At 34.5% G+C, this 24,372-nt stretch overlaps 1 protein-coding gene across 1 annotated transcript in view; it reads left to right on the forward strand.

Annotated features, from left to right (window-relative positions):
- Nucleotides 1–5,234: 5,234 nt before the first annotated feature.
- LOC125657986 (kidney mitochondrial carrier protein 1-like) overlaps nt 5,235–24,372 on the forward strand; it is a 77,904-nt gene continuing 58,766 nt past the window's right edge. The window contains exons 1-3 of the mRNA XM_048888978.2: nt 5,235–5,363; nt 16,443–16,551; nt 23,274–23,421. Of these exons, the coding sequence (XP_048744935.2) occupies nt 16,494–16,551; nt 23,274–23,421 (206 nt within the window). The 5' untranslated portion in view covers nt 5,235–5,363; nt 16,443–16,493. The remainder of the gene's footprint in view (nt 5,364–16,442; nt 16,552–23,273; nt 23,422–24,372) is intronic.

Consider the following 24,372-nt stretch of genomic DNA (forward strand, 5'->3'; position numbering starts at 1 on the left):
TATATATAATTATATATATATATATATATATATATATAGATAGATAGATAGATAGATAGATAGATAGATAGATATTTTGTGATTTATTTACCAACACACTACATTTACTCTGATGACTTGTATTTTAAGTTTTATATATATATATATATATACTTGTGGTTATCATGATCAGAAATAAGTTGACGTTTCTGAATGAAAGGTGATGACAACGAACAATGATCAATCTTATAACTCCTATAAGGAAAACAAAATAGAAAGTTGGGCAAACACGGACACCTGGCTATACCAGAGGTGGGAGCGTCCACTGTTGGCCAGTCACACCCACCGTGAGTGCTATATCTTGATCGGGTAAACGGAGTAATCCGTAGTCAAAATCAGTGTGCCAAGAACGTTCTAATAATTGAATATTTCCGTTGTTTTATATTATATGTAAATTGGAATGCACCAGTACGGGTTTACTTTCTATATTAACATTTTACACATTACATGTAGATCTTTTGTTTCATTGTTCTACCGGTAATATAATTAACCTCAAGGAAACTTATGCGTATACTGTCCATATATTTTCACAGCATCGCACGTGCTTTTCTAAAATAAATATATCTAATGATTGTCTTTTCATAAATAATTTCCATTATATACACAAGTCCAGATATTCATAATATTTCTCTTTAAGGTGTGTGGGAGGGGGGGGGGAGTCTTTATTTTTTATGAGCACTTGCGACATATATTTAGTACACCATAACATAATCAGGGTTTGAACTTATGTTGACGGTAATTGACAGTTCTACATATAATTTCTGTTTTAAGTTTAAAATAGATATTTGAATGATAATAAGATTTGTACTAAATGTATGACCGATTCGTCATTGAAATATTTAAAGGTGTTTAGGTATTAACAGTATCACGACGAATATAAATAACATGTCATGACAATAAAAAATATCAATCATATATGCAGCATATATTCCTTAAAAACAATTTAGTAAAAAAAAAAAAACCCACCAGAAATCAAAGTACTGAAAGTACTGAAAAGCGCTAAACTGACTTCATGAATTCTGTCTGTAATGTTAATGAGCAGGAACAACAGTAAAAAAAAAAAAGTTCATGCGTTATTCTTTATTTTCGCACAATTAAATAATACATTTTCTGTAAGGAAATCACAAATATGGATTGGAAACATGTCCTGAAACTTTTCAACATGGTGAAATATAAACTTTATATGATGTTAGAAACAATGGTCTCTATAATAATTTTGGTCCCACCCGGAACTAAAACCTTGTCATTGGATCATGAAATTTACAATTTTGGTAAAGGACACCTGCTCTTTTTAAATATCTATAATCAAAATTTAGTATCAATAGCATTACCACTGCTGTGGTGGTCAAGAGGTAGAGTGTTCGCCCTGTACGCGGACGGTAGGGGTTCGAATTCCCGCCGTGACAGACCTAGGTCGTTAAAACAGGTAGTGACAGTTCCATCGCCAAACTTTCGGCATCAGATGTGAATGTCATGGGTCCTCGGAGATGGCCTTAAAAACGGATGTCCCGTGTTACAGTAGGTGTGGCACGCTAAAGAACCATCACTGCTCAATGGCCGTATGCGCCGAACAAAGGCCTAAATTTTGCAGCCCTTCACCGGTCTTGGTGACGTCTCCATGTGAATTAAAAATTATCGTGAGGGACGTTAAACAAGATACAATCAATGATAGCATTAAAGGCTATGTTATTGAAATATTTTACACATAAACACTTTTTACCCAGTTTGGCCCCCTCCCATCTTCCCAAGTCAAGGGTTTCTGACCCGCGCCGTTCCGGCCCCCACCATGGATCATGAGATGCTCTACATGACTATGCAATTTTTTTCCTTACAGATGTGATGTTGTAGAGAAGAATATTTTGGAAATTTGTCAAGTTTTAGTAGAAAATGTGAAAACAGTTGTAATGGTAATTTTCGGTAAAAAGTGTTCAGTTGTTATTACGCAACTAACTTACTGTTGTGTTCCAGTTTAATAGTGTATGAACTATTTTTAGAATACAACTAAAATGAAACAAATCTATAATTTGATACATACATGTATGGCAAATAATAATAGAAAGGAACAAACAAACGACTGGACAAAAAAGAAAAATACACATAACCACATACACTAACTAACAAGTGCCACAGATATTCATGTCAAAACAAACCAGTAATGCATGTCAATGAAACACTTTACATCCATTTCATCACCTCACCAGAAATCATCTAAATACATACATAAACATGCATCTGTATGACTTGTACTACAGAATCCAGTGCATAATTATCTGTATATAGCAATCAAACCATGAAAGTGGAATTATTTTTTGTAATCCATAATGAAGTTGATTTCAATTCAAAATCAGGTTGGAGAGAATGTGAATCTTTGAAACTGAATGCTGTGTTATCAACAAGAGTGGAAAGAGCTCATTTTAAACATGAAAGTTAGCGCAAGAGGATATACGAAGTCGAATATGATAAATTAGACTAACATATATGCATGAATTTACATTTAGCCACTGTAGTGATTGTTTGTTATACGTAAATCTAAACAAACAAAAAAACCTCCAAGAGTTTGTACACAGGTACATTAAACACTGTACTCATCAACATGTGTGTATTACACTTTTCGTGTAAAAGCTCATATTCATATTGCAAAGGAAACTCACCTGATTTCTGAATGAGACATTATGCACATTGCTATTGTTTGAATTTTATAAAAGTTCTTTATATGAAAATGCAAATAACCTTAGCAGAAAAGCATAAGATTCGCAGCTTGTGTAGGAGTTCGAATATGAAAAAAAAAAATGTAACAGAAGTGACGCACAATAATTATTTAATATTTACAGCATGTAAATGTATAAGCTCAATGAGAATCCCAAGCTAGGCACTTAAATGTTCAAACGGTAATGTTCAAACCAGTCTGTTAAAAATAATGAAGAGGCATCTCGCCGAAAAACTGAATGCATTTTTTATATGAAAATCTCGTTGAATGAAAAAAAAATGTGGGGACAGGGAACAACGACAGTAAAACCGTGCCCCCTTCCCCTCCTTCATCCTCTGTACATTCAGAAATATATGTAGCATATACCTGTCATTGTCAATTGTTTGTTTGAAGTACAAACAAATTGCAAATACGATTACCTTTCATTGTGTGTAGCGTGCTGTGGACCGCAAACCATTTTATATTCATGCTTGACTCAATGGCAATGTTTATCTAACACTTGTTCTAACCATATGTAGTTCAGTAAACAGCCCTCGTAAAATTCCAGGCGATGTTTTGAAGACTTGAAACCGGGACATTGTCTTCCGTAAACGCAGACCTATAATTTTGTACCTTTTGTCTTTTCCCTCCCCCAAGATCATTATTTTCAGTCTCATTTTTGAAACTAAATAACGAAATCAAATTTGATTGTATTGACGATGATTCTGGAGAATGCTTTGGTCGTTTAGAAATAGTAAGGTAAGCCTAAGTTAAACTGTTGCATCCTGACCTACTTACATATATGATCTGGGGAGGTGTAATCAGTTACGCAATATCGTTCCTCTGAGACACCGATCTCTGTCCATCGCTGTCAAAACATAATCATGCACAAGTTCTTTCTCGTTCACGATAGACACGGATCAATTAATATTTTTTTACTGTGTTGCACACATTTTTGCTGTGTCGGACAAAACTTTTACCGAGTCGGAACAGCAGTCAAAACGGAAATGGAAAACCCTCATGACGCGTGTATAGCTTATAATGACGTGGCTTCTAATGATAAATTACACCATGCAAAAGTATTGATTTTCTTGACCTCTAAGCGCTATGCGAAGGTAACAATGCAAAGGCACCCTAGCCAACACGGTTTCATGTACAGATTCTTAATTCAATTTTTAGATTTTGAATTACTTAATAATCACTTTAATTATTACAGACGCAGATTCAAACGGGAATTTTACCTGAAGACTGACCTGCTTCTGTGTCTCACATTCCCCCAGAATGAGGACAAAAATGTCACCTTTTTTTACATATTTTATCCACTGTCCAACGAACTGTATTTCCGGAAAAAAATGCCCCTGCGGATATGAAAGTTATCCCCGGACTAGATCGGTTGTAAAATTACGACTACTTTAAACACGACTTGTTTTCTACAGCGATGCATAAATTTGCCTATATGTGGCGATAAACCGGAAACGTGATGACGGAAGCAAAATCCAACTAGCGACAATAAAGCGCAGCTACGCATAACGCTTCAAATAAGAATATCATGATTCTAACATGTACAGAGACATTGAAAAATTAAAAGATAAACTCCTGTAGTATACATATAATAAGTACCATATCTATTATTCAATGTTTATAGAGTATCATTGAAAATATCTGATTAACTTTCTTTCAAGCCAACGTGTACACGTTCCATTACACAGCAAAAGAGCGACCGTGTCTTTTACTTGCTATTTATAGTTGAAGAATTAAACCTTAATAAAAATAATGAAACTAGGAAGAATTGTTTTAGCACACTAAAACTGATGTCTCCCCTTCCATATTCTATAGTTTAAAAAAAAAATTTAGGGATCATCTTTAAAGTGGAAATTAAGACTTACGGTACATAACATTCGCCTTTATATACATATTTATGAGAGACCGCTGCAATGGTATAGAGGTTAGAGCTTTCGCCCCGCATGCAGAACGCCAGAGGGTTCGAATCGCGGCCACGACAGACCTAAGTCGTTAAAACAGATAGTAACAGTTCCATCGCCAAACGCTCAGCATCAGGTGTGAATGTCACGGGTCCTCATCTTCACAAGTCAAGGGTTATTGATTCGTTTCCTCGTTAGTGCGAGGTAACGAATCAATAACCCTTGACTTGTGAAGATGCGGGTCCTAGGATATGGCCTTAAAAAACGGATGTCCCGTGTCGCAGATGTACCATGCCACGTGTATTCACACCAGAATATATTTAAATAATTAAAATAAGTTTTAAATTGTTTTTACCTCATTCAAAAAAATATTCGCCAAAAAAAACCATGGGCCAAATAATATTCTCTTTTAAAGAGGATCATATATAGGCCTAAGATACGCATTGCATTCGAAATATTTTTAAAACCACAGAGATTTGGGAAACTCCGGGTGAGGACGGTGATCACGCCCACTCTAGATCCGCCACGGTAAAATTTGTAAATTTCTAGATCCGCCACTGATCTAATAAATAAAAAAAAATTGAGTTATCGTTCGTTGCATGGGATAGATAAACCGGCGTCTGCAATAGAAGTCTGGTGTGAATACACGTGGCATGGTACATCTGCATCTAATGAGGTTGTCGCATGCATAGTATATCTTCAGGAAAAGTTATCACGTACGTATCTGGTCATGTACATACAGCTCGAGAAATAAATGAACAAGTGTTTGCAATGATTTCACAGAACTCTTTCGAGTAAATCCGAGCTGGGCAAGCGGTAAATGTAGTACGGCCGAAAGCCGAAAGTGCCGTATAGCGATTATTTTGGGTAGGATTTCTCTCTTAACTTTTCATGATAACTGTTTGTGAATCATCTAACAAGAATCATGTAACCTTTTCTTGGAATTCTCTTACGAACTCACAGAACCGTAGAACAGTTTTCAGCTAACAAAGAGTGGTATGTATGTTTTATAATAGTCCGAAATATCTGAAGTTTTCATGGCTTTTTTTATGATTTTAATTTTTACCGTGCCAGGAAAACGTCAAAACCGGTGCCGTTACGTAAACTGGAAATTCGCCCCCTCCAGCTCCATTCTCAGGCCGATTTTAAATACTTTGGAGTCGAATTCAATGTTAAACTCATAATTAATCACTAAAACGATGCTTCTTGTACTTACTATTATCGATTAAAAGAAAATATCACTTCAGAATTCGATAACAGAAGCACACACTTGTAGTCAACTGAATTTTCGCTGTCATTTGAGCGAACGTGTCACGTAACTCAAAACAAAGCTCAACAGTTTGTTAAAATGTTTTCATGAGGCTATTTATGTGATGATAGAACCCATAAAATCGATATTAGTAAGTACAAGAAGCATCGTTTTATTGATTAATTATGAGTTTAACATTGAATTTGGCTCGCAAGTATTTAAAATCGGCCCGAGAATGCCACCTCCAACTGGAGACGGCGAATTTCCAGTTTACGTAATGGCGCTGGTTCTGACGTTTTCCTGGCACAGTAAATATCAAAATCATAAAAAAGCCAGGAAAACGTCAGATATTTCGGACTAGTTTTATATATGTAGAAACCTGAACAACAGGAGTTTCAAATTTGAAAGTCAATAAAATTATGAGCTATGCATTAGCATAGTGAACAGGAATGAAATGCCGTTTTTGAGAAATTGAGAATTTCGCTTTGAACAGCTGCGCAATGAATATAATGTGACGCGAGGCAAACTCGTCAACACATATTTCAATAGGGAATGTGGTTTATATGCAAAGATTAATCCCAGTGTAAAACAATATACCTCATGGGTGATCCCTAACGATTTTGATACATATCACACCATATATAAATGGTGCATGCACTGAAAATGAAAGAAAATTGTGTTTCTATTCAAATTATATCATTAAAAAATTGACTTTGAAAAATAAAATAAAATCCCTACCTACCCTATTTTTCAAGGGAGTGTAAACGGAACCACACGTTATTTCATTTGGCCTTATATGTAATGCCTTTCATCAGTGTATGCACTTTTAAGGGCATTAAAGTTTTAGGAACACATCTTGTTTTATACTGTTGCTGAACATTAGAATTTAACTTCTATAGATATTCAGAAGAGGAATTTTTTTCTATATTTCATAGCTCTTGGGAGTAGTGATACTTTTTCACTAGTACTCAGGTGACTGATAAGGCCTGTGGGCCTCTTGTTTAACCTATAAACTCATTGGTCAATTCATTGAATTTCACTATTCTTTCACTTGATCAATAAGTTTTAAGACATTTTTGATTCAAATTATCCTTCAAAATGACCCTGATGTGTTTGATCAGGTTTTTGTCCAGACTGTCACAAACTTGTTCAGCTAAGAACAACATCTACAGTGATTTAAAATTTTCTGCCTAGAACCACTGAAAGAAATGGTGGACTTTGTGTTTATATGATTCAGAAGTCATTTATCTTTCTGAGCTGTCCAATCATTTTTCATATAAAAGGTTAAACCTGGGTCATAGGCAATAAGTGTCCATCTAGAATCTCAATATATACATGTAAGTGTTGACTTTTAAAATTTTCATTAAAAACACGAAAAGGGGTAGCTCCCATCTTTGAAAGTCCATCCCATGCAATGTCATCTGTTCTGGTTTTAGTTATGAGGAGGGAGTGTCCTTTTTCTCTCATTTAAGCTCCACAATTTTGTCTTGACTGTATTCACACTTCTCCTTTAGAGTAATTCTTATCTCAACATCTCTACACTTACTGAGCAGATATCAAAACCGCCTATTGGTCTGATGTAGATGTTCTTTCCTATAGGCCTATGAGTGTCTTCCATGTGAAAGTTGAATATTTTATGGCAAAATATTGAGACTCAGACTCTGTTTTTAGGTATAATTATACTTTTGTACCCAGCGTACATGCTCTAAATTTTCTTTTGTCGAAAAGGTCACATGAAGAGTACGGTACAAATCCAGGGGTTTTGGTACTAAGATGTTACTACTTATCCTCATACCTCAAAACAGGCATATAGATAAATTGATTACTCATTATTATCTATATTGTAAGACTTTGAAAATTGTAGAATATGATTTAGAATCTTTAGAAATGATTTTTGTTAAAATTTTCATACAATTTTGTATATAGACTCTTCAATACACAATTTCCGAGTTACCCAATAGTTCTTTCCCTTTGTGGAACTCTTATGCACAGTGAGACGCAAAACATACTGTCTGTCACACTCAGGTGGGTACAAATGCTTATCGCTGCCTTTATATATTGCCTAAAGGGTGATTATCAGGCATCATGCAACCACCCAAAATGCTAGGACACACAATTTTAGTAAGTTTATAATTATTTGATAATAAAAAAGCTCAAATAAAAATCGATAATCAGCAACTCTCTATGATTAAAGTATCACTCGTGCAAAAGAGGAAATGTTATTAAATAAATTCATATTTAATTTAATGGCCTAATTCAAACAAATATTATTCTTCATATGATCAGTTTAATGTATCGCAACGGCTGATATAAACAAAATTTACACTTTCATAACTTTTACCCTTATTTCCATACATATGTACACATCTTGTACCCACCCAAGCGTTCAACGGAATACTGAATATACCTCCATCACAGAAGAGTTGATATCTTGGAACTTGCGTATTAAAGGGAAATTTTTACCCGTGGAAGGGGAAATATTTATGTGTCGGATAGCTAGGGGGAAAGGTACCCTTTACCTGTAGAAAAAGAACCTAGATAAATCCCTGAAATCTTATGGAAAATGAAAGTTTATATTGGATTCCCAGTAAGTTATACAAGCTTTAGTGCTTATATTGATACTAAACTGAAACTAAATGGATATTTAGAAAGAGCAGGTAGTCCTTTACCAAAGTTGTAAATTTGATGATCCCAGAGGTAGGGGTTTTGGTATCAGGGTGGGGCCAAAATGGTCAGTTATTAAATGTGTGAACAATAGAATTTTTTAACTTCTTATTGAGAACTACCATTCCAATATGAAACTTTCGGGATGTGCCGGAATGACTAATTATATTTGACTTTTATACACCACCGTCACGTGATAATAACCAATTGTAGGACAAAGTTGACATCGATGTAAATGGTGTTGCGCTAGCAGACGGTCCGTAGAGAGATATGCGCAGTCCTACGATGACGATCCATGTCACTATTGGTGCTTAGTACCTGGGTGTAAATTAGATGGAAGGGAAAAGGCACATTTAGACGCATATCATTGGATACAAGACATGAAGATTTACTAATCTCCTCAAGATACTCCCTAGATTTATTTCCCTCGCCAACTCACACAATATTTTAATCAAATGCATTTTCCTATAAATGGTTGTAGTGATTCCATTCATTCAAATATGACAATTAAATGCAGGAATTTGATAGCAAATTGAAGTATTCCATGCTTGTTTACTTAGTTGTTATTGTAATCCGGAAGTGAAATGCCCTACAAGTTACGTTCAACGCGCAATAAAGTCAGAGCGGATCTATATCTCAAAAGTCCCGTATTCTTTTCAAATTTGGTATGAAGCATCTTTGGAACAAGCGGGAAATAAATTGTAAATTTCAGGACTCCTGCACCTCAGGGGTCCTAGGGGCAAAGCAAAAACTGCCCAAAATTGACCAATTTTCAAAAAATTTCTTCTCTAGAACGTAACTGCACATGTTTAAGAAAAACTAAATGCAGAGTGATGTAGAGCAGGAAGGCCTTTAAGAAAATTGTAAATTTCATGATCCCCAGAGTAGGGGTTTTGAGCCCAGGGTGGGGCCAAACTTGGTATATAGTGTTTATGTTTAAAACACTTAAATTAATAACATCTTCTTCAGTGCTATTGATACTAAATTGAAACTAAATGGATATTTAGAAAGAGCAGGTAGTCCTTTACCAAACTTGTAAATTTGATGATCCCAGGGGTAGGGGTTTTAGTATTAGGGTGGGGCCAAAATGGTCAGTTATTAAATTTGTGAACAATGGAAATTTTTTAACTTCTTATTGAGAACTACCATTCCAATTATTTTCAAATTTGATATGAAGCATCTTTGGAACAAGGGGGAAATAAATTGTAAATTTCAGGACTCCTGCACCCCTGGGGTCTTAGAGGCGGGGCAAAAACTGCCCAAAATTTACCAATTTTCAAAACTCTTCTTCTTTAGAACTGCATGCACATATTGTGTAAGAAAAACTAAATGCATAGTGATGTAGAGCAGGAAGGCCTCAACACATTAAGCACACATCTTGTTTAATACTGTTCCTGAACATTAGAATTTAGCTTAGATACTATATTCAGAACAGGAAAGTTTTTCTAGATTTCATAGCCCTTTGGAGTAGTGACTTTTCACTAGTACTCAGGTGACCAATAAGGCCTGTGGTCTTCTTGTTTACATGATTTTGCGTTTTGGCATTTTTTGTCAGATCATTTTTAGCTCCAGACCCAATATAGACAAGTGTGAGTTGCACAGTGTACAAAGAAGCTTCATGCTGTCCTAGATAAAAACTTTTTTTTACCCATGAAAAGTCATTTTCCTAGATTTGTTGGTAGGTACATATTAGGCCAATTCAAGTGGATTAGTAGATTATCATCCGGGGTCACAAAAAATATGGGGTGGGTGGGAGGATTTTAATTTTTGTTTCCCGAGAAAAAAAAAGATTAATGACAAAAGGCATCACACAAAGTGTTAATCAAGTTAACATTCAAAGAATCCTTGGTAGAAGATATAAAATCAACATTCTGTGACTTTAATTATTCACTTATGTCACTGCATGGGAAGCAAATTTGTTTTGAAATCGTAATTTTTGCAAAAATAAAAAAAAATCAGGTTAATTTGGGCCTGTTTTTGAGGGGTGGGTGGGGATGATAATCTATCAATTAATCTTAATTGGCCTAAGTATCATTTTCTTTTTGTTGGTGTGTCTGCTGGCCCTGATAAGGATCTCTTCCTGGTGGAAGCGATTTTACATAATGACTTAAAACCATGATTTGTCAAAACAACTCGCAGATAATTGTTAATACCTGTACTGTACATGCATGGCCATTGGCATTGTTTACGTAGATCTAAGCTTGCGTTGCAAACTGGAAATTACACACGTGAACTGATTTACAAAATCTAGAAATCGGGAGATTGTTGGGTTTGGCCAAAATTAAGTGAAAGGTATGACCCGCCAAGTCATATAAAAAAAAATTCAGGTTACGGGGCGAAAAATCAGGTGTAACCCGACAAAATCAGGTGAGTTGGCAACTATGCTGAGGGAGGACCTTCAGACCCCCCTCCCCCTTCCGCCTTTCCGTAGAATCATGTCTGGATGACGGGTGCCGGTCGAAACCTTTCAACCAAATAAAATTCACACTGCATTGTCATAATGTGTTTGTGATCTGTTTTATTTCTTCAAATTGACATGAAAGTATGTAACAACATCAGTAAAATTTCAGAACAAAGAAATTATCATCAATTATTACTCAGAACTAATAAATTATCCTCAATTATCATTCAGAACTAATAAATTATATCCTCAATTGTCACTCAGAACAAATAAGTTATCGTCAATTATCACCCAGAACAAATAAAATAGGCTAAAATTAAAATGCCTAGTACATATGTCAAAAGTTGAAACATTACATGTCCTCCTGCCCTCTTGAAGTTTGATGTCCTCATGAAGCACCAAAAACCAAAAACAACGTACAGCCAACTCTGTAACTTGAACATATAGTGAACACATCAACAGTACATAACCTCTGCCTTTCTGAAGCAATTCATATTGCACAGTTGAACTTTGGTGGCAAATATATCAAATGTACAACCCACAGATGTTATTTGCACTAATCATGATAATTAATGGCAACCATGTTTTAATTTATGAAATCCCCTCAACCTGCCTAAGCAATCAAATTTACCCATAAATTTTTTAAGGTACTTATATATATATGATCTAAAATTCCTAATCTTCTCTCAGTATCTGGATCTCTCTGAACTGAATTTCCATTTTCTATGATTTGGACCACATAGCTTGTCTCAGTTGTCCTGACTCTGTCATTTTCTTTCTCCCTCAAGATGTCAGTTTGAATTTTCAATTCTTTGTGGATGGTTTACATTGAAGGCCGCATGTGGAACATGAAGTTCATCATGCATGCTCCTGACATTGGTGATTCAGATCTCTCTCTAGGTGGTTTGGCTGAGGAGTCTATCTTCTTCCAGCCTTCTTGTTTGATCATTAAATCATCTGAAGCAAGATCACATAATTTATATCAAGTTTGTATTGAATGTAGTATTATAATGTTTAAATATCAATTAAATTACAAATTCAAAAGACATCGATGTAATAAAATTTTGATTCGTATGTAAAAATATCTGCATAGACAGTGATTGTTATGAAACTTTGGAGTTTGTCTGTAAATGTCAATACTGTATGTAAACCTGTACTTTATTGATGTTACTTATTTAACTCGGCATATGATGTAAACATTTTATCATTATAATGTGTTACTTATTTAACTGGGCATATGATGTAAACATTTTATCATTATAATGTTTATAGTGAAATAAGTCTTCGGATAAGGAATTCTCTTGACAAAACAAAAACATAATTCAGCACACGAGAATCTCATGCACATGCATATCAATATAATCTTTTGATTTACTTTGGAGGGTATTGCTGATAACTTTGTCACAGATGCAAGAATTTAGGGTTTCTAAAGAAAATACATTGTTTTTTCAATTTCAAAATCCACTGTAAGCCCTATTGATTTATGGAAAATCATTGACGTTTTTGATGTTGAGAATTTTCTTGTTTGAATTGAAGGTTCTACAAGTATGGAGTATTTGCAACCATAGCTTTTTCGCAACCTTTTCATATGATAATTTGAATCATGCAAGATAGCATGTATGTCAGGAAATTGACATTACAGAGTCATTGTGATGTCAGAAACGTACGTCCTGCTATTGTCTGATATTCAGTCTCATCAAGACATTAATATAGTAGTTGGGGCTTATAATACGGACTGTGGATTTTGACCTGGATATATAGCTCAGTGGTTAGAGCTCCTGACTGGGGTCCCAGGTTCAATTCCCAGTCCAGCCCGAATTTTCCTCCTTTCCTTTGTAATACACTATTAATGCAACAGTAGCTAGGTCGTGCTTTTAAAATATTCATTTCAAAATTTGTGTAATTCATGAAGTTGAAATAAAGCATAATTTAATTGCTTTATACCTTTTTGAGAATTTTTGACAATTTTTGCAAGGGAGAAATTCGATGATAATTCTTATTAATGTATTGTTTAGGAAATGGCATATTTTTTTCTTGAAATTTTGCTTTGGAAAACATGGAGCACACATTTACCTATGCACCATTTTTTACCAGTTGCAGCTGATACAGGTGTAAAAATTACGAAACTTTAAGTTGTAGGCAAGTGTGTGCTCTATATATTCTGAAGCAACTTAATTATGCTTCAAATTTTTCAATATTTTGCCAAAACTGGAGAAATTTAAAATTTTCATGAACTTTAACCTTCTTACTAGGGATATAAAGGTAAAAATCTTTTAAAATCTCAAGAACAACAGGTCCTTGATAAATAATAAATAGTGTAGATTTAAAGTTTATCAGAAAATGAAGATTCAAGTTTGTTCAATTAATGACTCCTGGCTGAAGGCAGGGTGGGGCCACAACTGGGGATCAAAGTTTTACGTGGAGCTATACAATGTATTTATATATAGGAAAACAACTCTAGTCTAAAAATCTTCAATTCCAGAGTAACAAGACCATCATTAGCTGCATGTTGATGTACAACTATCCCCAGGTAGTGCAGATTTAAATTTCAAGCCAATGTCCGCAGGTTATACAATTAATGTAGGTTTGGGGCACAATATAGAGGATTCAGCGTTTCATATGAGAATATAATAGTAAATCTTCTCAAAAACAACAGGGCCATGATTAGTATGCAATCATCATCAGATAGTGCAGATTCAAGTTTGTTTGAATCATGGTCCTGAGAGGTAGGATGAAGCAACAAAAAGGAATCGGAATTTTACATAGGAAATTGAAAAAAATCTTCAAAGTTCTTATCAAAAACCGCTGATCATGATTATAGTTATATTGATATGTAGAAATGATATCCAGACATGATTAGTTATATTGATATGTAGGGATGGGGTGATATCCAGACATGATTAATTATATTAATATGTAGGGATGGGGTGATATCCAGACATGATTATTTATATTGATATGTAGGGACATGATTAGTTATATTGATATGTAGGGATGGGGTGATATCCAGACATGATTATTTATATTGATATGTAGGGACATGATTAGTTATATTGATATGTAGGGATGGGATGTAGGGATGGGGTGATATCCAGACAGGATTAGTTATATTGATATGTAGGGATGATATCCAGACAGGATTATTTATATTGATATGTAGGGATGGGATGATATCCAGACAGGATTAGTTATATTGATATGTAGGGATGATATCCAGACAGGATTATTTATATTGATATGTAGGGATGGGATGATATCCAGACAGGATTAGTTATATTGATATGTAGGGATGGGATGATATCCAGACAGGATTATTTATATTGATATGTAGGGATGGGGTGATATCCAGACAGGATTAGTTATATTGATATGTAGGGATGGGGTGATATCCAGACATGATTAGTTATATTGATATGTAGGGATGGGGTGATATCCAGACAGGATTAGTTATATTGATATGTAGGGATGGGATGATATCCAGACAGGATTAGTTATAGTGATATGTAGGGATGGGGTGATATCCAGACAGGATTAGTTATAGTGATATGTAGGGATGGGGTGATATCCAGACATGATTAGTTATATTGATATGTAGGGATGATATCCAGACAGGATTAGTTATAGTGATATGTAGGGATGGGGTGATATCCAGACAGGATTAGTTATAGTGATATGTAGGGATGGGGTGATATCCAGACATGATTAGTTATATTGCAGGGTTAGACACTAAGGCACGTCCGACCGACCGAGTCTACTAAATGATAGGTTCGGTCGGGTAAAATGTCGATTTACTAGTCCGACTGGTCTTGTTAAAAATAAGAAACTTTACTTTAAACCAGAAGATATTTTATTCTTAGCCAGAAAGATAACTGCAAAGAGTTTGAGAGCAATTTTGAACCGCGTGGTGACATAATCTCTATTTTTAGTTCTAATAAATAAGTCGCTGTCGGAATCGATGTTTTACGACATCTACTCGATGTTAATGTGTGTGTAAAGTTATGTTTCGGATAAATAGATATAAATTAAATTCATTTTCATTTTTTTAAAAACAGTTTAATTGAATGAAATATTTATAAGAAAGTGTTTATCAAATTAATAAATTACGTCGTAAACAGCCATTTCTCGTTGTTGAAATGTGTGCGGGAATGTCTCTATATACAAATACGACTTCTCATCCTCAAGGAAAGATGTCCCAAGAGGGGAAAAAAAGGAAAAGGAAAGCGGGGCTTATAAAGTAAAAATCAAAAAAAGGTTGAGGTCATTTTATTCTAAATGGACTAAAGAATTTCCGTGAAGGGTAGAATTTAAAGAAACAGAAAATGTGTTTGAAAATAAAAGCATCAAATTGAATGACGAGATTAAAGATTTCTTTGAGACAATTAAATACATTTTAGTTGGAACTTAACGTTTGTAATTTAAATTAAGTATTTAGATATATATGGAGAATCTATCAGGGGTTTTTTCCGGAAAGTTGGTCGGGGCTAGTGGATGTAAGGTCAGGTCTAGTAAAAATCATTTGAAGTAGCCCGACTGGTCTAGTGCTCAAAAAAGAAAATGTCAAACCCTGTATTGATATGTAGGGATGATATCCAGACAGGATTAGTTATATTGATATGTGGGGAGGGAATGATATCCAGACAGGATTAGTTATAGTGATATGTAGGAATGATATTCAGACATGATTAGTTCGATTGATATGTAGGGATGGGGTGATATCCAGACATGATTAGTTAGATTGATATGTAGGGATGGGATGCAGTCTTCACGAAAACATTTAAAACTTGCTGGCCAGTCGGACCAGTGAACTGTCTGAATTTACTGGCCCACAGTGAAATTTACTGGCCCCCTAAATTTTCATATGTTTATCACATACATTATGGAATGCATTGTAAAATTGTACAATTTATTAATTTACTGAAACTATGGTTACTTTATGTGCTATTTTTTATTTATTTTTATTTTGATGGTAAATTTAAGCAAAGAAGACGTTTAGAATATTTAAATCCAACATTATATATCTAATATGACTTACAAAAAATCTACAAGCCCGTCGGACTTCCTGATTTTTAATTTTCAATGACCCGACCATAAAATTCACTGGCCTCGGTCTTCGGACCACTGAGTTTTCGTGAAGACTGGGGATGTAGGGATGGGGTGATATCCAGACATGATTAGTTATATTGATATGTAGGGATGATATCCAGACATGATTAGTTAGATTGATATGTAGGGATGGGGTTATATCCAGACAGGATTAGTTATATTGATATGTAGTTTGTAATTGGCCGAAAAGAAATAGATGCAGTTATATAACAAACTTGATTAAAGAATAGATGATATAGATAAACAGCACTTTTGTTCACAGAGTTTAAAAATGTTCTCATTGAACCATCAACATACAGTACATATCATATGCATGCATGTAAAGTTTCTGGATGTTTGTATGTTGGTATCTAAATATTGATGACTTTTATTTTTCAGGTATTGTGAAGATTGAAAGCATATGACAAGGATACAAAGAAATCTTGCTAAATGGGTGACTGGAGACCGTTTTTGTATGGAGGCCTGGCCTCTATTACAGCAGAGATAGGTAAAAAAAATTAAAAACACATCAAACTAATCCTCTATTATAGAGATATATATCAGAAATTACACACACACACCAAACTAATCCTCTATTACAAAGATAGATATCAGAAATTACACACACACACCAAACTAATCCTCTATTACAGATATAGATATCAGAAATTACACACACACACACCAAACTAATCCTCTATTACAGAGAAAGATATCAGAAATTACACACACACCGAACTAATCCTCTATTACAAAGATAGATATCAGAAATTACACACACACCAAACTAATCCTCTATTATAGAGATAGATATCAGAAATTACACACACACCAAACTAATCCTCTATTACAAAGATAGATATCAGAAATTACACACACACACCAAACTAATCCTCTATTACAAAGATAGATATCAGAAATTACACACACACCAAACTAATCCTCTATTACAGAGATAGATATCAGAAATTACACACACACCAAACTAATTCTCTATTACAGAGATAGATATCAGAAATTACACACACACACACCAAACTAATCCTCTATTACAGAGATAGATATCAGAAATTACACACACACACACACCAAACTAATCCTCTATTACAGAGATAGATATCAGAAATTACACACACACACCAAACTAATCCTCTATTACAGAGATAGATATCAGAAATTACACACACACACACCAAACTAATCCTCTATTATAGAGATAGATATCAGAAATTACACACACACACCAAACTAATCCTCTATTATAGAGATAGATATCAGAAATTACACACACACACACCAAACTAATCCTCTATTACAGAGATAGATATCAGAAATTACACACACACCAAACTAATTCTCTATTACAGAGATAGATATCAGAAATAACACACACACATACCAAACTAATTCTCTATTACAGAGATAGATATCAGAAATTACACACACACACACACACACACCAAACTAATCCTCTATTATAGAGATAGATATCAGAAATTACAAACACACACACACACCAAACTAATCCTCTATTATAGAGATAGATATCAGAAATTACGAACACACACACACACCAAACTAATCCTCTATTACAGAGATAGATATCAGAAATTACAAACACACACACACCAAACTAATCCTCTATTATAGAGATAGATATCAGAAATTACACACACACACCAAACTAATCCTCTATTATAGAGATAGATATCAGAAATTACACACACACACCAAACTAATCCTCTATTATAGAGATAGATATCAGAAATTACACACACACACACCAAACTAATCCTCTATTACAGAGATAGATATCAGAAATTACACACACACACACCAAACTAATCCTCTATTATAGAGATAGATATCAGAAATTACACACACACACCAAACTAATCCTCTATTACAGAGATAGATATCAGAAATTACACACACACCAAACTAATCCTCTATTACAGAGATAGATATCAGAAATTACACACACACACCAAACTAATCCTCTATTACAGAGATAGATATCAGAAATTACACACACACCAAACTAATCCTCTATTACAGATATAGATATCAGAAATTACACACACACACCAAACTAATTCTCTATTATAGAGATAGGCATCAGATCGATAGCAGTAAATGCATGAAAAAAGTTGTTGCATGATTGAAGGAATACCTGCTCCATGGATTTCCCTCCATGGATTTTTGATGAAAATAGTAATAGATGGCTATGGATTTTTAATTCAGACCATCACATTGAAGAACGCGTGAGAAATGAACTTTTCACTTGCCATTGATATTAAAGATAGAACGTAACTGTTATAGCAATTAATTTTCTGTCTGTCATGTATTGAATGTTTTTCACAGTCTTCATTTTCATCCACAGATTGTTTCAGATGAAGAATATAAGTTTATATAGTAATCAAGTTTGAGATTCATATTAGTCAACAGAATGGGCCTTTCATATCATATATAGATGAGGATATCATTACTGCACTGTTTTAATGTATGGATCGCGGGTTTACAGACCTTTTTTTCTCACTTGAAAACCCCACCTGAAAATTTAACCGATGTATCTTCACAATGTATATACTACTCTGTGAAAATTGTTTTTCATTCAACAGCAGGTTTTTTTTAAAGTAATTACGTCTTCAACTTACCATTGTTTTAATGGTAGCGTCACTGTTTTCCATTGAATTATATAGAAAATAATAGTGATTGACATTATTCATTACATAATTCAACTTAAAATAGACAGAATATGGTGCTATTCATCTTGATAATATTAATATCAAAGCGAAACAAAATTTGAAAAATGTTGATGAAAAATAAATTATGGGTAAACAAGTTCGTTTTTTAAAGAAAAAGATGTCAGAGTTTGATAAAAACCTTCAATGCAGCAGTTTTTCAGCTCACCTGAGCTAAAAGCTCAAGTGAGCTATTCTGATCACCCGTATTCCGGCGTCTGTCCGTCTGTAAACTTTTAACATTTTTGACTTCTTCTCAAAAACCACTGGGCCAATTTCAACCAAAGTGGACACAAAACATCCTTAGGTAAAGGGAATTCTAAATTGTTAAAATAAAGGGCCAGGCCACCTTCCAAGGGGAAATAATCAAGAAAAGGTAAAAATAAAGTAGGGTCATTAAAAAATCTTCTCAAGAACCACTGGGCCAGAAAAGATGAAATTAATAGATAAGCTTTATTAAGTAAAGCAGATTCTAAATTGTTAAAATCATGGCCCCCGGGGTTAGATGGGGCCACAATAAGGTATCAAATATATAGGAAAAATCTTTAAAAATCTTCTTTTCAAGAACCACTGAGCCAGAAAAGCTGAGATTTATATGAAAGCTTCCTGATATAGTGCAGATTCAGGTTTGTTAAAATCATGGCCCCCCGGGGTAGGATGGGGCCACAATAGGGGATCAAAGTTTTACATACAAATATATCGGGAAAATCTTTAAAAATCTTCTTCTCAAGAACCATTGGGCCAAAGAAGTTCACATTTACATGAAAGCTTTCTGACATAGTGTAGATTCAACTTTGCAAAAACCATGGTCTCCAGGGGTAGGTTTGGGGCCATAATAGGGACTACGGTTTTACATGCAAATATATATGGAAAGTCTTCTGATATGGACCAAGGTGACTCAGGTGAGGGATGTGGCCCATGGGCCTCTTGTAACAAATAACGTTGCAAACATTCGCAATGTCATTCAACAATGTCGTTCATTTACTTTTCATGCATCATTTCAAAAAAACTCAAAACAACTTTATTGACTCCTGGTTTCGAAAAGGAAGTAAAATATTTAAGGACAAAATAATCATTTATTTACAAAATACATATCGCAAAATTTTTAGTATAAATAAATGCGTACATATATACAAGATCGGACAACATTGAATAATTATTCCTAGCTTTTAATTATTCAATGTTGTCCGATCTTCACGAAATTTGTATGATGGGGTAGGAATTAAATTATGATCTCGCCATTTTCAAATGTCCGCTATTCAAATGTCTGCCATAAACGCGTCAAATCTCTGAATAAAACTTTCATAAACTGGGGAACCCCTGTCCGATTTTTTTCCGGGATCTAAAAACGCTTAAAGGGACTGATTCACAATTTTCCCCAAAATTTTCTTTTTCACTTTTAATGATCAAAATCTACTGCCTGATGTGTTTAAAAGATTTCACATAAAAATTAAGGTGATACGTTATCACAGAAGCTCATTGTAGAGAGTTTATTATTTGTTTTGTAAACAGAGATTGCGGTGTGTTATTGTTTACGAAATTTTCAAAAGAATGTATATCGATCTAAGTTTATTATATCTTTCACATTTCAAACATTTTTGGGGTAAAATGTGTCATCTAAAAGTTAAAATTTGTGACTACGCAAAATTAAGATGCTTTATTTTACAAAATCAATATTTTACTTGCTTGTTTGTATACATAAAATGACTCGAGTCTTTGTTTACATAACACAGATTCAAGGCTAAAATATTGCTTTTATTCTTGCATTCAGAAGGTCCAAATTTTGGATGTCAACATTTTATATTTTTAATGTTTAACATCAAAAATGAAAAATATTTTTATCAAAAATCGTGAACCAGTCCCTTTAATGCCTAACATTGCCAGGTGACAACCCCCCCCCCCCCCCCCCCCCCCCCCCCCCCAAGTTGTCCGCTGCTAAACTTTATACAGTAACAGGATATAACATATTACTAACCGAAATTTTGCACTGGAAACCAAAGGAAGACTTTACAAATTTAAACGAAGCATGTTCTACTTTGATCATAGCTGTTGGTAATATCTATATATAATTTTGGTAAAATTTTAACGTTCTTTATATTCAGTCAATGACCCATGAATACTTTATTCAGACAACTGTTATGTTACAATTGAATGTGCAAGTAAAAAGACGTTGAGTGGGAGGATTTGCGTACCCGAAAACGATGACTTAAGTAAACCCACGACCTAGTACATTAAGTTTTACAATATGTATATGTTAATTGGCTAGAACACAATTCTTGTAGCAGATTAAACTTTTCAAACTCTGTCATCCTGCTAAATAACTATAGGCCCCTTCTGATCTGGACTTGAATGGAAGTTACATTGTACGTTTAGAGATTATGCTACCAATGCTTGCCTCAGACACTGAGTGATGTGTTTCAGAACTGTTACATTGATCAGATTTAAAGTAACCCCATACTCATATTTTTATCAAATAAAAGTAATGAATGTGTGTTTATTTTCATTTATTAGAGTTAAAACTAATGAATTATGAAGTAGACTCTATAGATCATCAGAGTAATTTTGAGATGTGAGACTTCCATTTACAGAATCATAATATATAAATGTCAGAAAAGAAAACTGGCTATAATGATATAATAGTATTGATAACAATTTTATGAATTAGTGTTTCTTTGAAATTTACAAAAATGTACAAAATGTCTGTTATATTAATTTTTAACAGGATTTTTAAGTCACCAGAGTAAACTCGGGTGACCTATTGCAGTTGGATGTAATCCATCGTGCATTAACAAATGAACATTTTTAACTTTTTCCTGATAAATAACATTCCGGACCAATTCTTTTCAAATTTCGTATGAAGTGTCTTTGGGACAAGGGGGACATAATTGTAAATTTCAGAACTCTTGCACCCCTAGGGCCTTAGGGGCAGAGCAAATACTACCCAAAATTGACCAATTTTCCAAAATCTTCTTCTGTAGAACCGCACGCGTGTAAGAAAAACTAAATGCATAGTTATGCAGAGCAGGAAGGCCCCTATCGAAATTTCAAATTTCATGATCCCCAGGGTAGGGGTTCTGATTCCAGGGTGGGGACAAACTTACTATATAGTGTTTATGTGTAAAACACTTAAATAACATCTTCTTTAGTGCTATTGATACTTAGAAATTGAAAGTAAATGGATATTTAGAAAGAGCAGTTAGTCCTGTACTAAAATTGTAAATTTGATGATCTCAGGGTTAGGGGTTTTGGTATCAGGGTGGGGCCAAAATGGTCAGTCATTAAATGTGTGAACAATGGAAATTTTTAACTTCTTCTTGATAACTATCATTCCAATTCTTTTTAAATTTGGTATGAAGCATCTTTGGAACAAGGGGGACATAAATTATAAATTTCAGGATTCCTGCACCCCTGGGGGCTTAGGGGCAGGACAAAAATTGCCCAAAAATTAACCAATTTTCAAAAATCTTTTTCTCTACAACCGAACGTGTAAGAAAAACTAAATGCATAGTGATGTAGAGCAGGAAGGCCTCTATCAAAATTGTAAATTTCATGATCCTCGGGGTAGGAGTTCTGACCCCAGGGTGGGGGCCAAACTTATCATATACTATTTATGTGAAAAAGACCTAATTAACATCTTCTTTAGTGCTATTGATAATAAATTAAAACTAAATAAATATTTAGAAAGAGCAGGTGTTACCTGGAGTAGGGGTTCTGACCCCAGTGTGGGGCCAAACTTAGTATTTAGTATTTATGTGTAAGTTTGCTGATACTGTATAAAATCCAAATGCATTCTTAGGAATAACAGAAAAGTATGTACAAAAAATGGTGAATTTCATAACCTAGGGTTTTGACTCTAGGATGGGTCCAAATTAGTCATATCTTTTAATGTTTTAATGTTAATACACCTCTTATATTATGTAAAGCCTTTCATCAGTGTATGCACTTTTGAGGGCACTGAAGTTTTAAGAATACATCTTGTTTTATACTGTTGCTGAACATTTGAATTAAGCTTAGATATTCAGAACAGGAAAGTTTTTCTCTATTTCATAGCCCTTGGGATTAGTGATACTTTTTCACTAGTACTCAGGTGACAGATAAGGCCTGTGGGTCTCTTGTTTAGCTTCTCGAGATTGATGTGGTGCCAGGATTAAGAATAGAGCCTGGGCCTTCCAGTTACAAAGTGAGCACCCTAACCACCAGGCCACTGTCCCTGGTGATCTAGGGATGATAATATTCAAAACTTAAATCAATTTCGGTATTAAGGAGATCAGGTGCAGAGTAGGCGCAAAACCCAGACATGCTCTACGTCTGTTTTCCGTTGTTGTCTGGTTAGGAATGTACAATATCATGATGATGCTCAGGTGACTGTTACGGTCCATGGGCCTCTTGTTTTCATGTGGAATTGGAAAACAAATATTGACAGAATGTAGACCTTCCAGTAACTCTGACTTTGTATTATGTTTTGAAAAATGTTTTCTGTTTTCAGGAACTTTTCCCATAGACACTACGAAGACCAGGCTACAGATTCAGGGCCAGAAAATTGACGCTCGATTGTCTGAGCTCCGCTACAGAGGCATGACTCATGCCATGTTTCGAATCTTTCAGGAAGAAGGATTCTCTGCTTTATACTCTGGGTAAAATCTCTCTCTCTCTCTCTCTCTCTCTCTCTCTCTCTCTCTCTCTCTCTCTGAGTGTGAAATTTTATGTCTCGGGATTCAACATTATCTCTCATTATCATTTCATAGTGCATCCTGACTATTTAGCTTAACCCAAGTTTACAATGTTGTATAAAGAAAAAATCTTAAGGATTATACAGCAAGGTGTTCATAAGTTTACTTTTAAATTGTTTTAAAATCTTGTTAATAATAAGAAGAAAAAATCCACAAAGATATTTGTAAGAAAAACTGAACGTGTGTGAATTATGATTGCTTAGGGAGTGGAAATTGTAGAATTTGTCCAATAATTACAGTTTTTCAATTGATATATTTGTACAATAGCAGACCTTGACTTATTATGCCCCATTGCATGTAACCAGTTGCAGTTGTTTTTTACCTTTCGCCTGTCTATCCTGTTTTCATCATTGCAACTCCTTTGAAACCACTCAACAGAATTTCAGGAAAGTACGTAGTGAATAAGTACTTATTGTGGTAGATGTGCATATTCACAGGATATTATTATTCTATTTATTTTCCTGGGAGTTATGTTTTGATTTTTGAAGTTTGCAGCCTCCATGAGTCCTGCCCTTGTCAGTGCAACTCCTCTGAAATGGCCAACAGAATTTCATATGACTTTGTATTCAATATGGACATACTGTGGAGATGTGCATATTTACAAGGAATTCCTATTATATTTTTTTTAGCTCACCTGAGCTAAAGGCTCAAGTGAGCTTTTCTGATCAAAATTTGTCCGTTGTCTGTCGGCGGCGTCAGCATTAACTTTTCACATTTTCATCTTCTTCTCCAGAACCACAGGGCCTATTCCAACCAAACTTGGTACAAAGCATCCTTGGGTGAAGGGCTTTCAAATTTAAATCAAATAAAGGATTATGCCTTCTTCAAAGGGGAGATAATCACAAAAATGTAAAA

This window comes from Ostrea edulis, chromosome 9 (genome assembly GCF_947568905.1).
Source record: "Ostrea edulis chromosome 9, xbOstEdul1.1, whole genome shotgun sequence".
NCBI classification, from domain to species: Eukaryota; Metazoa; Mollusca; class Bivalvia; order Ostreida; family Ostreidae; genus Ostrea; species Ostrea edulis.